Source organism: Acipenser ruthenus, chromosome 9 (assembly GCF_902713425.1).
Source record: "Acipenser ruthenus chromosome 9, fAciRut3.2 maternal haplotype, whole genome shotgun sequence".
In the NCBI taxonomy this organism is placed as follows: domain Eukaryota; kingdom Metazoa; phylum Chordata; class Actinopteri; order Acipenseriformes; family Acipenseridae; genus Acipenser; species Acipenser ruthenus.
In genome coordinates, this window is record NC_081197.1 from 31,911,098 (window position 1) to 31,926,706 (window position 15,609).

The following is a 15,609-nucleotide window of genomic DNA, read 5'->3' on the forward strand; positions in this document are numbered from 1 at the left end:
TATAATTATTATTGCAAGTTTTTGTTTTTTTTGTGTTTTGTGTGTGTGGTGTTTCTGACATCATATTGTTTTTTTATGATTTATTAATCAAATTATTGAGCAGACAATGTTGTTGATGTATGCCTTTGGGTATATAATATAGATCATAAAAATAACCTTCAGATGACTGTCTGTCTGTCTTGCTATCTATCTATCTATCTATCTATCTATCTATCTATCTATCTATTAGTGGTGTTTTGTTTGTTTTCCATGTTGTGTTGTTTTTGTTTTGCATGAAAGTGAAGTCTTTTGCATTATGTGGAGTTCTGAAAATGTTGATTTTGAAGAGAGACAACTTTAATACCGCTCATGAGGCCCTATTGTGTTATATGTTAGGGTTTATTTAATAGGGATTGGTCAGCAATCTGTAATTCCAAGTCAAATGTACGTGTATACTAAGAATAATGATAATCACATCATCTTTGTATGTGCAGTAGTTGTTTTGATTGAAATTCTGAACCAATGTTAGGCTTAAAACTTACTGTACTAAAACCACAAATTATAACTGTCTTTAAAAATGTCATATAAATTATACATTAGGCTACTAAAACTGGCCTAGTTTTTATACATGGTTTTAAATCAAAACCTACTGTGCATAGTTGAAATCTGAGATGATGATGCACTGGTTGATTTGACATGGAACGACTTATTTTGGACCCAGTCTAATGCAAGCAAATAAAACGCTGTGCATACAGTTTTCAACTCCCATCTTCAGCACACAGTGGGCCCCTCCAATTCACTGCTGTTACAGAATGTCTTGTGAGGTGTATCTAAGAGAGGAGACAGCTTTTGGGTGGGACTACCCTAAAGTCACATACTTCGTTAATTAGGAATACTCCCCTAATATATTTACTTTTTAATAAAAAGCAATTAAGTGCATCAGCACCTTATTATTGTAGGTTTACATGTCTCTGCCTCTAAATAATACAATTTGGCCATCTGATCAGCAGTGTGTGTGTGTGTGTGTGTGTGTGTGTGTGTGTGTGTGTCTATATATATATATATATATATATATATATATATATATATATATATATATATATACTGCTTATAGATGATTCACAGATGGCCAAATTGCATTATTGAAGGCAGAGACATGAATGTAAACCAACTTTAATATATATATATAACCTGTTCTCATCCACTTCATAGCATATTAGAGATCACCTGCTATCTTTTAACGTGGATATATGTCTGTATGCAATGCAGTAAAGTGCCATGGTATATGAATGATGATCTGGTAGAAATTGCGCAAAAATGCCAGTTTATAGAGGTTGTAGTCACTGCAGCTCTTCAAGTCCCTGCAGTAATATTTCATACTGTATTTGACAAAAGTTGCTGAAAATCTTTTGGTTATGAAAAATACATTTCATATTTGCTCTTGGAATATATTTGGTTTTAAAATACAGTATGAAGGCATACACAACTGATATCTGCAAACCCTATATATATATATATATATTTATTTATTTTTTTGTATTACAAACCTCTATTTTACTCTCTTTTACGCTTTTAACAAAGGTACAGTAGATGCTTTTTTGCTTCCGTACTAATTCAGAAAGTAGCAATATGTTTCTTTGAAAGTATTTTTTTTGTTTTGTTTATGTGCATGCCTATTGTTTTGTATGTGGTATACTGCATTCAGATTATTTTGTTTTTTTTTTCCTTCTCACCTATCCACAATGCAATGCTGTCCCCATGATGCACCTCTGCTTGCTGTTTACCTGTATGTTAACGCTTGAATCCCATTGGCCCACTGCCATCATGTGCTCGCTGCCTGCTATTTAAAGACTCAGTCGACTGCCAAAGCAATGAAGCGACCCCTCGAGGCAACTGTAGATCTGGTACTTTGACCTTTCACCTTTTGCTTTGCATGTAGCTTTTTAAATGTACTGTAGCAACTCACAGAATTATATTTGTTTTTTTTAAAAAGCAGTAAGACTCATCCAGTATCTGTGTATGGAATCATCTACCATCAGTTATAAATTATATTATAAACTGCAGCACCGTGATATTATTTTGTTGTGTCAAGTTAGAATAATATACATTTAACAACAATATAATGAGTGAAGAATAGAATATTAAGGATGTGATTAGTTCAGTAATTTATTTAAATGTATGTTTTGATTTTCCATGAGATTACTTTTTTGTGCATTTTCAAAACAAACATATTTTTTGTATAATTTGTAATCATTTTATAATTTTGCTTTCAGGAATCATAATGTATCAGTCAGTACTAGTTATCTTCATTCTTAATTCGCAGGCTTTCCCACCTGGTGTTCTGCAACCCCTACCAAAGAGACAAGCACTTGAAAAAAGCAATGGTGCCAGCACAATCTTTAATCCCAGTGTTTTGCACTACCAACAGGCTCTAGCCAATGCACAGTTCCAACAGCCCACAGCATTCATTCCCTCAGGTATGTCCCATAATGCTTAAAAAGAAAATAAAGTTAAAAATTGAATTTGTATATACATACACTTAAGAATTGGAGTGCGTTGTTTTTCTAGCATAAGGCAAATTCAGTGCATAAACTGTTTCAAGCATTGTACCAAAGAAAAAAAGGGTCTCATCTGTGTTTCTTCTTGTTTGAAGGCTGTTTGCATTCCATGTGGTTTGACAGCCACGTATGGAAGTAACCATGGGTTTCTATGCAGCACGAAGGATGATGGGAAAATCCTTAAAAGGGAACGCCTTGAATTGCTAGATTTCAATAGCTTTGACGTGTATTTAATGTGTTTTTGTTTTTTCATTGATGTAGCCCAGTGTACTGTGGTGAAATGCTAACACATTTAAATTTGCAGTAAATGTTGTGTACTTCTAGTGATATGAGTAAACTTGTACTACTACAAGATGTGTACAGAAAGTAAATGTTGATATAAAAAAAATGTACATGAAGTAAACTTTTATATTACATGGTCAAGATACTTACAATTCATAAAATGACAGTTCAATTGGCATAAATAACTACCAGTTTTGTTTTAAAATATTAATGTAAGGCTTTTGCTTTTTTTTTTTTTTTGTCAGTATGTAGGATTAGCTTTTGTGTTAAACTTAAAAAAAAACTGTTGTAGCTGCCTCCAGGCTGAATTCTAGGCTTGACTTGGTAAACTTCAGCTAAAGCCCTCTTGTATTAGTGTTATCAGAACACTATGACTTTTCATGCAGTGTTCAATACGTGCAATATGTTCCCTACTGCATAAATGTACCATTGTCTGGCATGTTACTGTCTCTACTTCCTCTCCTGTATTAAAAACACATACAGATACTGGTTTTCTGTAGGATACATGGGGTTGCTACATGTTTATGGCCCCTGCTATGTTTTATTTTACACATTATGATTTTCACCAAGCATGATCCTGTTAAAAAAAAAAAAAGGTCTATTGTGCAGTCAGATTTGCAGTAACATACGTATATCAGCCGTCTCTCTTCTACTTGTTAACACTGTTAAATGCTTTTATCTAAACGCTATAACTAATTTTTACTCAAATGTGACAAAATCGCATGGTCTGGCATTTGTAGTCCCGGTGTATTTATCAAAAACAACCTTGTGTGTTATACCTCTTTGTTGATTCCGGGTCATTCAGAGTCTTCAAGCTGATTCTGTATATAGAAATTGGCATGTTTTGACTCCAGTATAAAGTGTTTACATCCATGATCAAGTGGATTAACAGAAACTCTGGCTTCTACATTGTAAGATTGTATCTACATGAAGATTATAAATGACCCCAAAAGCTCAATTTAAATTAAAGTAAGGCATGCTATAAACAGCTAACCATTGTCCCTCTTATTAACCTCTATCCACTTTTCACTGCATGATATACAGGGTCAGTGTTGTGCATGACTCCTGCTACCAGCATTGGTAGGTTCCTCCCTTCTTTTTCTGATCTAGCTGAAATGTTAAAAAAAAAAGAAATGCTCTTACAGTTGTTTTTAATAGAAAACAAGTTGCCATCTCAGCTTCACAAAAGACAAATATTTCTTCTGCATATTCAAATTGTATTTTAATCAATCTGTAAGAGTAAAATCCAATGTTAAAGTTATCAAGTTTACCTTCTAAGCTGTCTGTCACTTGTGTTATGTAGCATTTGCTATTTCTTTTTATTAGTATTATTTTTCTGTGTGTTTGTTTCTTTTTTTTCCTACAGGCAAAAACCATACTGTAGGAAAAAAATAATTCTTAATCGGCAGATTTAAAAATCGATTGTTTACTATTGAATAATTAGCCTTTTGTTGTGCACCGTGTTACTAGGAAATTTGATCAGTTTCCCAGAGGATTTTGGATTTGTGACGAGTCACATTTAATTCAGATCACAATTTATTTTAAATTATACACATACAGTATATATATATATATATATATATATATATATATATATATATATATATTTTACCTAAACATCGATAGACAAAAACATGAACACAAATGTCTATATTGGACAAATGAGATTTATTTGGACTTTTATTTTCTTCACCTCTCTCTGGGAATCACCGATTTATTTATATAAATTTCCTTAATTGTGATTGTAATTGGCCTTTTTCCTCTGTTTTATTTTTCTCCCATGCTTCCTTGCTTTGCATTGTGATTGCATGCCATCTGCTGGTCTAACCTAACGATGGCCTGCTGCTGTATAATATTCACCATACACCTGTTGCCATGGTTATCATAATGCTACACCTACCTGTTCATTGCTTCCATGGTTCCCTTCCTGAAAAGTACCCATGATGTACAGTGCTACGCCTGCTACTGTCTCTGCAGCAACAACTCCTGCCACAAGTGTCCCCTACGCCGCAACAGCACCAGCCAATCAGGTTTGCTCCTTTTAAAGCTTTCTTTCATAAATCCCTGAGCTCCAAATAAGTTCTGGCCACAAAAAAAAACCTCAGGATTGGATTTTTAAATCAACATAGGAGAGATAAATCATCTCAATCACTTAGTTGTGTTTTCTTTTTTTTCAATCTAAAGCACTTATTTAGAGCTCTCACGTTTGCAAAAGGTAGTTGTGTTGCATTACTTCCTTATTTATTTTGCATGTTTTTCTATTCATTTAATGTAAAATATTCCTATTCATCTCCATACAAAAGGTCCGCCCAGTGTCAATATATAACCTTGCCCTGTAAGATTGGGAATTCAACCAAGGGAAAAACGAAAGAAACAAAGAAAGAAAATGAAAAGTTGAAAAAGCATATTTAGAAATAATGGTCACTTTTCACAAAGCTGTAAAATGTGAGTTAATAAACCAACAGCAGTCCAGAACACTTCAATGAATATCAGGCTATTCTTGAGTACTGGTGACTTGTGAGTTCAGACTTTGGCAATGGAGCCCAGTAGAATTAAACAATTTTTACGTGACGGGAGTATTTGTCTTTATTATCGGAAGAGTTATTCTCTAGGAGAGTGCTAAAACTGGAATCTGAGATCCTCAAGGTAACACAAGCAGCTTGCCCCCAGTATTAGGGAAGCATGCAGCTGTGCAACTAATTTCTTCAAAACAAGATTGCCTTAAAATGAAGGAGACATTTAAAAGTTTATACTAAGATAAGATTATGTTATTTTTTTAATGTATTACTGCATTTTAAAAAAGTGTGACCTATTTGGTTTTATATATTTGGCTCTTTGCAATTTGTTTTTTTTCTACATTTTTTACCATTGATGTTGTCTGTGAAACAGCTGTGCAACAATCAGGAACACGTATTTAAATACAAGAAATACACACAGAAACGAGGCGTTGTCTTAAAAGATGTGACACTATCTAACCATTTTGGCAAGATATTCTTTTCACGAGAGTAACCATGAAAGGAACAATAAGTTGGCATTGGATTTGTTACAAGACATGTTTTTGTTTCAAGACATGTATTGCAACATCCGATCTGAACTGATCAGTGTAATTGGTCTTGAATTACCACATTAAAAAGGGTAACGTATTTTGATTTTAAATAATTTAAAAAGAAAACCTTCAGCAAAGCCTCACTAGGCGGAGTAAGCTTGTGTCCCTTGTGCTAAAAATATCTTTGGGGAATGTGTCATCAGTGAACTATATGCAAATTTGACATGATTGTGGTATCAAGGATTTAAAATCTAATGCACATTTTCCCTGACGCACAGGGCGTGTTGAGAATGAACCATTTTTGTGGGGGGTCATTATTTAAACTTAGGATGATGTCACCATGTAAATAAATAAGTAACAAACAAACAAACAAACAAACAACACGGCATAAGGTATACATTATATAATCTACATTTTCCTAATATTTAATTTCTTCTGTTTTTAATGTCTGCATATAGTGTATATTTAGTGTATTTTTCTGCTTAGATTGTTATTTGACATACTTGCTAACCATTTCAGCTAAGATTACTTACAGTCAAGATTGAAGATTGCAAAGGATTTTCTTTAATGGTAACATAACAGAAATAATTTGTCTGTTTTGGTGTTTTTGAAAGATAGAAGTTACCAGATTTACTTGGATTGTCCATAAATTACTGGCGCTTTTAACTCTGTTTACTCCAGGGTATTGGTTCTTGTGTATTAGTGTGTGGTTTATGTATATAATGCAAATATGCCACTAGAAGCCCCTCGAAATATTATGCTTTTTCAACTTCATAGAGATCCCATGTGAATATCATATTTCAAAGCCTTGACATTATGGGTACGTACTGTAGATTAGAACAGTTTGGCTATAAATTGAAAACATAACTTACCACTGCAATTGCTTACTGCCTGGCAATGTATTCTTTAAAATGTGCTCAATACTTAATTTTCCGTGCAAATGTTTACCAGTTTGTTATTCTCCCATTGTCTCATGATTTCCTTGAGCTTATATATACAGTATATATAAGTTCATATCATATCCCTTTCATCAGCGAATGATCAAGTTCCAGCATAGCCTTTGTGTAGTTTAAATATTAGCATACACAACTGTACAGTCTTTCACTCATATCAATGCAGGGCTAAGCATACCACATACATCTCCCTCCAAGCCTTATTAGTATGTGCTTCTTACCTCTTTTTCTCCTCTTAACTGGCTTTCTGTTTATGCCTGCTAATTCCATACCCATTACCTGAGTGAGTGGAAGTGAAACCCACTTGTCATGACTGAATCAGGCCCTGTTCTTGCTCAAACTACTGTCCTCTGACCCTAATAAAGGTATGCTGTTGTGAAGCTGGCTAGATTTACGTAATGCCTTGCTAAATGTTGGCTTCCCTGGCAATTTGGACAACAGCTGCTCCTCTGTTTTTGCTTTTTGTTGCCTTTTTTGGTAGCTGTTATAACTTAAACCAAAAAACTAAAAAAAAGTGAAATGGGATGGTTCACATTTTAATGCAATATTCACTTTGTGTGTGTTTTTTTTTTAATAATAATAACCAAAAGACTTATCAGTTGTAGGGAACTATTTTAATCATCCAAACAGCAGCTGATCTAAGTACTGCCCCCCTTAAATTATATTAATCCTTCTGTTTTTTGTTTTTGTTTTTTCCCTGGGGCAATCTAGTGACCCTTCTGTAACCATCACTTGTTATAATCAAAATACAATGGAAAGGATTTTGAGATGGATCAGCCTTATGAGTTTAGGACAGTAGTATTAACATCCACTGCTGTTCAGATTTTTAAAGTAGACCCTGCAATGGTTTATAACAGAGTTTGCTTTCACATCATACTTCTACACCGTATAGACATAATTATCAGACAAAGCAGCATTTCATCAATGTCCATTTTAAATGACATGTCTTGACTATGTATCATTTTCTTTCTGAGGTATTGTAATGCTGTACTGATCATTTTATACCACAGATCGTTCCTCATGTTTCCACATAACATGAAAGAGAAGATGAAAATAAGACTGAAAATAAGCTAGATTTTTCATGTGATGGCTTCCAGGCTGAATTAGATACTGTTTCATTAACAAAGCTGTAATATTGGCCAATACGTGTTTCCTGATGTTTGTCTGTTTTCTAAAACAGATCATCCTGAAATAATCAACAGAAAAGGAATGGAGTGTCAAGACGCTGCACTAAGAAGCCCAAAACAGCCCTTCTGTAAATACTATATTTCCTCCTCATTAGAAGTACAACAACCTGCATGCTAAGAGTTAAATTATTATGGACGAATCATTACATATAACATTGAGTGCTGTTGAAATATATATGAATTATGTATATGTATTGCTAAAACAATATTGACATGGTAATGACACACAATCAAAAAACCTTTACATAAATACTATATAGGTAAAGGTGGAGATTAAATTTTAATGATTGTTTTCAACAGTAATGTAGATTACAGTGTCTATTTCCATACTTGTTTAAAAGTGTACATGGTTCACACTTGATGGAGACCTCCTAATTTGCACTGTCTCAATGAATATAGTGCTTAATGTTGAGTGCTTGATTGTTTCAATCAAAACATATATTGTACAGTTCAATATAAAGCCCCTCATTTTAATTTCCTAGACACACCTATATTGCACTTGGCAAGCGACCAGGCAAGCAGTTTACTTAAAATTGAATGTCAAACCAGTAATGCACTGCTTTTCTGGTGGGTTTTACACTTTATAAGGTTAGGGAAATTAATTTAACACTGCCCCCATTTATTGGTCTAGTACAAAGGTTTAAAAATCAATTTAAATATAGTTTGCAGCATAGCTGCAATGAACTTGTGTTACTGCAATAATGAGACTTTGTTGTGACTTCTAGACAAAACAGCCATGCAGACATTTGCATATGTCAGTTTGAGGAACCGTAATGTAACTGAGAATCCAATCACCAGCCTGCACTGGGTTTGCACCTGCTCCCCATATCAGTTTTTCAAATCTGAAGGCGTTCCTCAGAGGAAAAGACCTATGGAAGCTGTAGTTCCATTGAGAGTTTGGTGTAGTAGACTGACCCAGTACGACAAGCTGTATGTAGGCAGACTACATAAAGACTGGACAGAATTGACTGGCAAGTACATGACCGATTTAATAAGCAAAAGTCTCATCATTGTCTAAAGCGTGGTCCTTTTCAAGCAGGTTATTCTAGGGTGTAAACCAGCCAATGGGGGTATCATTCATAAGAGATGCCAATAAAATACACAAACGTTCATTAGCTGATCCTTTCATGGAGGACAAGGAAGGTTGTAATCTTCTTGTGCTGTTGTTTCCGCAAAAATCATATTTTCTTTGATAAATTGTAGAAGTGCCTAATAAAATTCACATTACAAGCAACTAGAGAAGATGAGACAAGTTTTAAAAAAGAAAATGTAGATTTGTTAACAGTTAAGTTAAAAAGCACTATACTTATGATGGGTTATTCATTTTACCATACCTGTTGGAATACACTTGCATATTGATCTTGGAAAGCAGTGTATGTATTCTACAAACACAAGTACACTGTATCTAAAACAAGATTTATCAAGAGTCTGATAATGCAAAATTCATTTTTACCGTAGGAACTAAAGTAGTTTACATTAGAGAAGTGGTTGAAAACAAGTGAAAAAACAGGAAAAGGAATTATGTTTTTAATGTTTTAAACACATTAGTCTCTTAACTTAGTGTTTTGGGTGCATTGTCATAACCATTATAAACAAATCATCATTTACATAAGAGGTTTCATTTAGGAGGGGTATTATCGTAATAATCAGTACTTAGTTTGTATGATATTTAATGGACACCATTTGTTCACATTGTGTAACTAGCTACCATAATATTTCTATTCAGTTATTTCCCTTTCAAAGTGTATTTCTAACTTTAAAGACATTGTTTTCAGTTAAGGACCAGTCATTATCTTGCAGTCTTTTGTTAAAATATGAATTTAAATAAATCAAAATCATGATATTTTTTCATGATGAATTGATTAACACAAACAATCTACAATAAAACTCTATTAGCTGAGCATGATTAAGGCACTATTCTACAATTATTTTAATTTTCATTCTGTATGCTTTTTCTTCACAAAAGTTACAGTTTTAATGTAATTTTTGATGTTGAAAGTAATTAAAAAAAATGTTTTATGTCATAATTAAATCTTTTTGTTACATATTAGTAATAGAACAATATTGTAACCTATTATATTTTAAAATGAATGTAATTTATTAAGCTAAGCTTAGTTCTACTGTTGTTTGTTTTGTTTTTTTTACAGAAGGACTGATCTGTTAGATCAATTAGTAAGGAGATGGTCTAGAACTAGTTTCTAGAATGAATCAGCTGTTGGTGGCTAGCTTCCTGTTCTCTCACTTGTCACTGCCTTCATCACCAATGCAGGGCAATGAAACACAGTGTGAACAAGGCTTTAGAATTGTTTGTATTATGTAAAAATGTTTATTGTATGGTAACATTTTACCCCAAAAATACATACATACTTTTCACTGTAATATGGTAGTATTTCATAAGAATATTAAGTTGTTGCTGTGGCAACCAAAAGTTGCAATGACTAAAGTTCTGTATTTTTGTAAATGATGTAATTGTTAAGTGCAGAGATTTTTTTTCTAGAACACTACCACGAGAGAGGGTAAGATGCAAAATAATATTTAAACATTTCCCACTTTGCTTCGATCAAAATTATATTTTCAGTAGCATTTAAGTTTATTGATATCAGTGCAAGTTGGTTCCTGTAACAAAACTTGAAAGTGGAAGTGGTTACCTATGGCATTAATTACAAAAAAAAAAAATCTCTGTAGTTTTCCCTTATTAATCTACAAATGAAGACCTTTTAAACAAAAGAGCGCCCAAGAACACTGAAAACAATTGAAAGAATGATTGACATGGAAGTTAGGATTGCACTTTTTTTCCCCCACAAGTATGTAACTAATATTTTTCTTTTTAACTATATGTATATTATAGGGTACGGCAAAGTTGATAACCTTGTTCTTTCATATCTACACTTTACTACTACAATCGTTATCCTTCTGCATCAGCAAAATACTTTTACACATAACAATTGTGGTGGGTTTTTTTCAATAGAAATACATTTTTGAATTCTTGTTAAATTAGTCACAAAAACATCAATGTTCTGTCTTTTTATTAAAGCATTAAGGCACAACAGGGCTGTGTTGACATGTGATAAGCACATACACACCTAATGCTTCATGAGGCCTCGCTGTTGATCTCAACAGATCTCACTGAGTGGGACCATTTTTATTAATAAAGAACAAGACGCATGGCATGGGTAGGCTAAACTCAGCAGAACCAGTTTACCAGAAAACTTTGCCTTACCTTAATATATTGTTCACAGGGTTTAATATGGAAAAGCTCTAGATGCAAAGGGCTGTAACTGGCCTACTATTTACACCTTTATTAAAACTACCTTTCATAGGTTTCAGTATACGGTACTTCTCTTTCCAAATACTGTCAAGTTTTCATTGTGAGGCCAAAATGCTTGACTGCTCTTAAGTAGGGGGTCAATTATTATTATTATTATTATTATTATTATTATTATTATTATTATTATTATTATTATTTTTTGTGAGAAATGCCTGACAATAAAGATTGTGTGGCATTGTGCCATATATGGTTGTAACATTAATGCAGGTATTTTATTACAATTATTACTGTGCCACAAATTCCATCTGTAATACAGTGAGCCATCTACATTGCAACTTCAATCAAACCCTCATTTAAATGTATTAGTTTATATGTAACCATTTTTAAAATGATGTTTTATTTGTGCATATATTACTGTATGTGCTATTTTATGTTTATATAGTCAGTTGTTTTGGTTCCTGCAAATGGTGTAAAACCTATTGAGATGAAACAAATAAAACAAAAATAAAATAAAACGATGTGTTCTGTGTTGTATGTTAGTGGTAACCAGAATAAACGGGAGTAGTGGAGCATTCCTTGAAAGAAATAATAGTGATGTGTTCAGATTTTGATTTGATTTTAGATTGTTTGTTTTGCGTCTATGTACATTTTGCTTTTTTTATGTAAATATGTGTTTTAGTCCTGCCCTGAAATACCACAGCTACTACCACTGAAGTATACTTTATGCATTCATTTAAGTAATCCATTACAGTTACAAGTTGCCTCCTGTAATGCCATTTTCTAGCAAGATGTGACTTGTATGGTTGGACTTGCCCTGCAGAAGCACTTTTTAATTGCCATGTTATGCATTAGCTGTGATCCCAATACTGGAATTTAAAAATTATTTTATGAGCTATATTATAACCTGTGTTCCATTACTCTTGTGAGTGGTAATGTAGCAAATAACATTTTTATTACACAATAGTAATTTTTTAGGAGCAAGATAATGTTTCAAAGTTTTTGGAAAACTATACAGACATCAAAGGTAAGTAGAATTAGTCACATATAATATATGGATAAGTAGTACAATTGCTTTTCAGCCCATATGGGGGGAAAAATCATAATTAAACGATGTTACAACAAAAAGTCAGAATTAAACGATGTGACAACTTTTTCTTGAAGTTCTCTGTGTGACTTTTAAACTGCTGCCTGCCTCTTTCATTAAAAACAATCCAAGCACTAAAAATATCAGCATTAGAAGCCAGAGAATTATTCATCTGAGATAAAGAAAACAAAGAAGACTGCCTTTTAATATAAACCTTGTGAAAACAAGCCTACAACAGCGATTAATGTATCATGTTTTACTATGTTTTAAAATTAAAAATCTATTCATTTTAACAAAAGTCGTGGAATCAAAAAAGAACGACTCTGTAGAGTAGTAGATGGGCTGCAGTGAATTACTTCAGGTTATAGCTGCATCTCAGGTGAATTAATCATCACCAGAACCCCTCTATGCAATTATAACCTTGTAACTCATTGCAGCCCACCTGTTATTCCATATGTAGTCATTCTTTGATTATTCAGGATTGAGAGATGTTACATATTGTTTAACAGGAAATGGGTAACACTTAAAAACAAAGGCTGGAAATCAGTATGAATTAGAATGAAATAGCTGTTGATCATTCTTTGTTCCATTGGAATTTGTCGTGTATGTACAGTCAATAATGTAGAACAAAATATTGTACAGCAGTTCACATAGACTTCGTACGCTTGATGTTATATATTCTACTGTATGAGTTTGCTGTAATTAATTTACAGGTTTGGGGGGGGTTTTTTGGGGGGGGGGGATGGGGGGGGGGGGTTATATGGTTATTTATTACAAAAGTATACATCTTGTATTTTTTTTAAGGTGCACAGCATATTTATTTCCATGCAGCAGTAAAGGGTATTTTTCACTGAACAGCCAGTAGGGGTCAGTTTGGTTCCACAAGTACAGTACTCATTGATGACATTGAAGCTGCCTAATTCAGTTCAGTCCCCCCAAACGTTGATACCACTATCATCCAGCCACAATGTGTTTCTTCTAGCAGCCACCTATTTCTGGCAGAAGCTCACAGCAAGTTAATGTATGGGTGTGTGAGGTTTTGTCATTCTTTCTAAATGTTGTGTGTAATGGATAGTGCCTGCAGTGTAGAGCCCTGTGTTTTTCACAAATACGAAATAGCACAAAATAGAATGAAATACAACATAAAACTAAATAAAACGAAAACTCCTTATAAAGCAAACATAGAATGACATTTTTAAATTGGGAGATTTATTTAAAAAAAAAAAAAAAATAACTTTAAATACTTCTAATCGTAGATGTCACGGCCTGAAGGGAAACAGAAGCTCTGACTAGCACTTGCGCAGATGTGTAATTTGGAGCGAGTTGTTTTGTTGTATACTGGAGCCCTGCTTCAGTGCAATTGAAGCAGTGAAATACAATTCTTACCGGTTTTTTTAAGGTAGATTGCTGTATGTGTAATTATTATGACAGCTCCACAATAGTAGAGCAGTGTAAATATATATATATAGTTTTATTTTATCTTACTGTATTTTTATAGAGGGTATGGGCAGTATTTAATGTAAATAAGCAGTTAATTAAAGAGTGGGGGACTGTATGTTACGTTTCTTTCTGTTAATGAGAAATGATGGTAACTACAGTAAATTATTTTTCTGTGCAGGGTCTGTGTCAAAATGTAAAAAAAAAAAAAGTGGATAATGTTTTATAAAAAATATGTATGCAGTTAAACATGATGTATACTATTATTGATATAAATCTGTTTGAGTTGTTTTATTAATGTGTATCTGTATAAACTAAATTTGTGAAAAATAATACAGAAGTGTATAAACAAAATAAAAATAATTGAGGCTCTACTGCAGTGTCTTAGCCCATGAGTGCTAATGCATTGTTCCAGGTAACAATTTTGTACTATGTATAGTGTATGATGTCATGAATTCTAATGAATGTTATCACGGCTGTATTTTATCACGTGACATAATTACGTAACCACATCACTTCTAAATGACATCATAGTTATCTTCCTTAAGGTCATATGTTATTTCTGTAAAGGATGCTGACTCACCCAAAACAGAAAACTGAGGCCCATTTCACTATTGCCTTGCTTGTGTGAAAGCTGATGTGAAAGTGCAAACTCCATTTAAAAATATCTTCGTTCTCTCTCTCTCTCTCTATTAAAATGTACTAAATATGCATGTATACTGCGATGTGCTATTGAAACACTGAATCCTTGCAACAGATTCTTATGTCACAAAGGGGTTCTTTTTATATATTCGAGTGGCTCATTCCCTCTTTATTTTGAAATATTGAAAACAGTGAATAAGGGAAAGACCCATATACAGTAGAGAACAGTGTCAAATGTTGTATGAATGAAAAAAAGAATGGTTTTGTCAAAAATTAGTACATATGACATGTTGGCAACCAATTTTGCTCAAATGTAAATGTTTCTTGTGAATGCTCTGGTGCATGATAACGTCAGATAACTGTGTGAACGTACATACTAAAACTAAATCAACTGAAGTCAATTAAAGGGGCGATAAGGGCTGCATATCTAAACAACCATCTGCCATAATCAGTCATATTCTTCAGAATAGAAAAACATGAACCCTTTTGTGAGCCAGTGGCATAAAAGCCAATCGAATCCTGAGCTATCTTGGTAGGGGAGAGTTGAAGTAGGTGACAACTATAGGTGTGGAGAGGAGCATAGCCCAATGCAAATCTACACAAACATACTGAAAAGAAACTCTTGACGAGAAGTCTTTATCAATGTATTGAAAGAAAACAACTTCATGTTGAAAGTTTTGTCAAAGCATTTAAGTACATGCAGTAGTTTAAATTTGGTGCATTTGAGAATAAAAATATATCATTATCCAAAATGAGGAAAAAACAGGATGTTAGACATACATAAGCAAGTTGAACAATATATGTGGGAATAATAGTTATAGCACATGCTTTAAATATTGTAACAGAGTGGCAGAGAAGCAGAGTAAAACAGAGACAAAGCAGCAGCAGCAGGCGGGCTTGGCTCTGGGACTGAGGACTTCTGTAAACCCTGACCCAGCACTACACAGCGATGGACCAGCCAGTGCCAACGACCAGCCATTCAGGGAACCGTCACAGCAGCGCACCAACCAAGACACCCCTCGGGCAACAGTGGACGTGGTCTGGTGCTGGAGCTGTGAGGTGCTTAGCCCGGAGCAGCAGGCCCAGCTGCGGACGCTGCAACCGGAGTTCGAAAACATTTTCACAACGAAGCCGGAAGAAGCAGGCCGGACCAACCTGGTGAAGCGTGCCATC

General features: G+C 33.9%; 1 protein-coding gene across 17 annotated transcripts in view; it reads left to right on the forward strand.

Moving 5' to 3' along the window:
• LOC117405968 (muscleblind-like protein 2) overlaps positions 1-11,788 on the forward strand; it is a 73,823-nt gene extending 62,035 nt beyond the window's left edge. For 2 of the 17 annotated variants that reach the window (XM_059029835.1, XM_034009555.2), the window contains 5 exons: positions 1,830-1,883; positions 2,303-2,456; positions 3,864-3,899; positions 4,755-4,849; positions 7,999-8,156. In XM_059029835.1, coding sequence (XP_058885818.1) covers positions 1,830-1,883; positions 2,303-2,456; positions 3,864-3,899; positions 4,755-4,849; positions 7,999-8,013 — 354 coding nt within the window. In that variant the 3' untranslated portion in view covers positions 8,014-8,156. Of the gene's footprint in view, positions 1-1,829; positions 1,884-2,302; positions 2,457-2,632; positions 3,306-3,863; positions 4,394-4,754; positions 4,850-7,998 lie in introns of those variants that run through there. The other 15 variants (XM_059029837.1, XM_034009558.2, XM_059029838.1 and 12 more) reach the window with 12 other exon arrangements.
• The last annotated feature ends 3,821 nt before the right edge of the window (positions 11,789-15,609 follow it).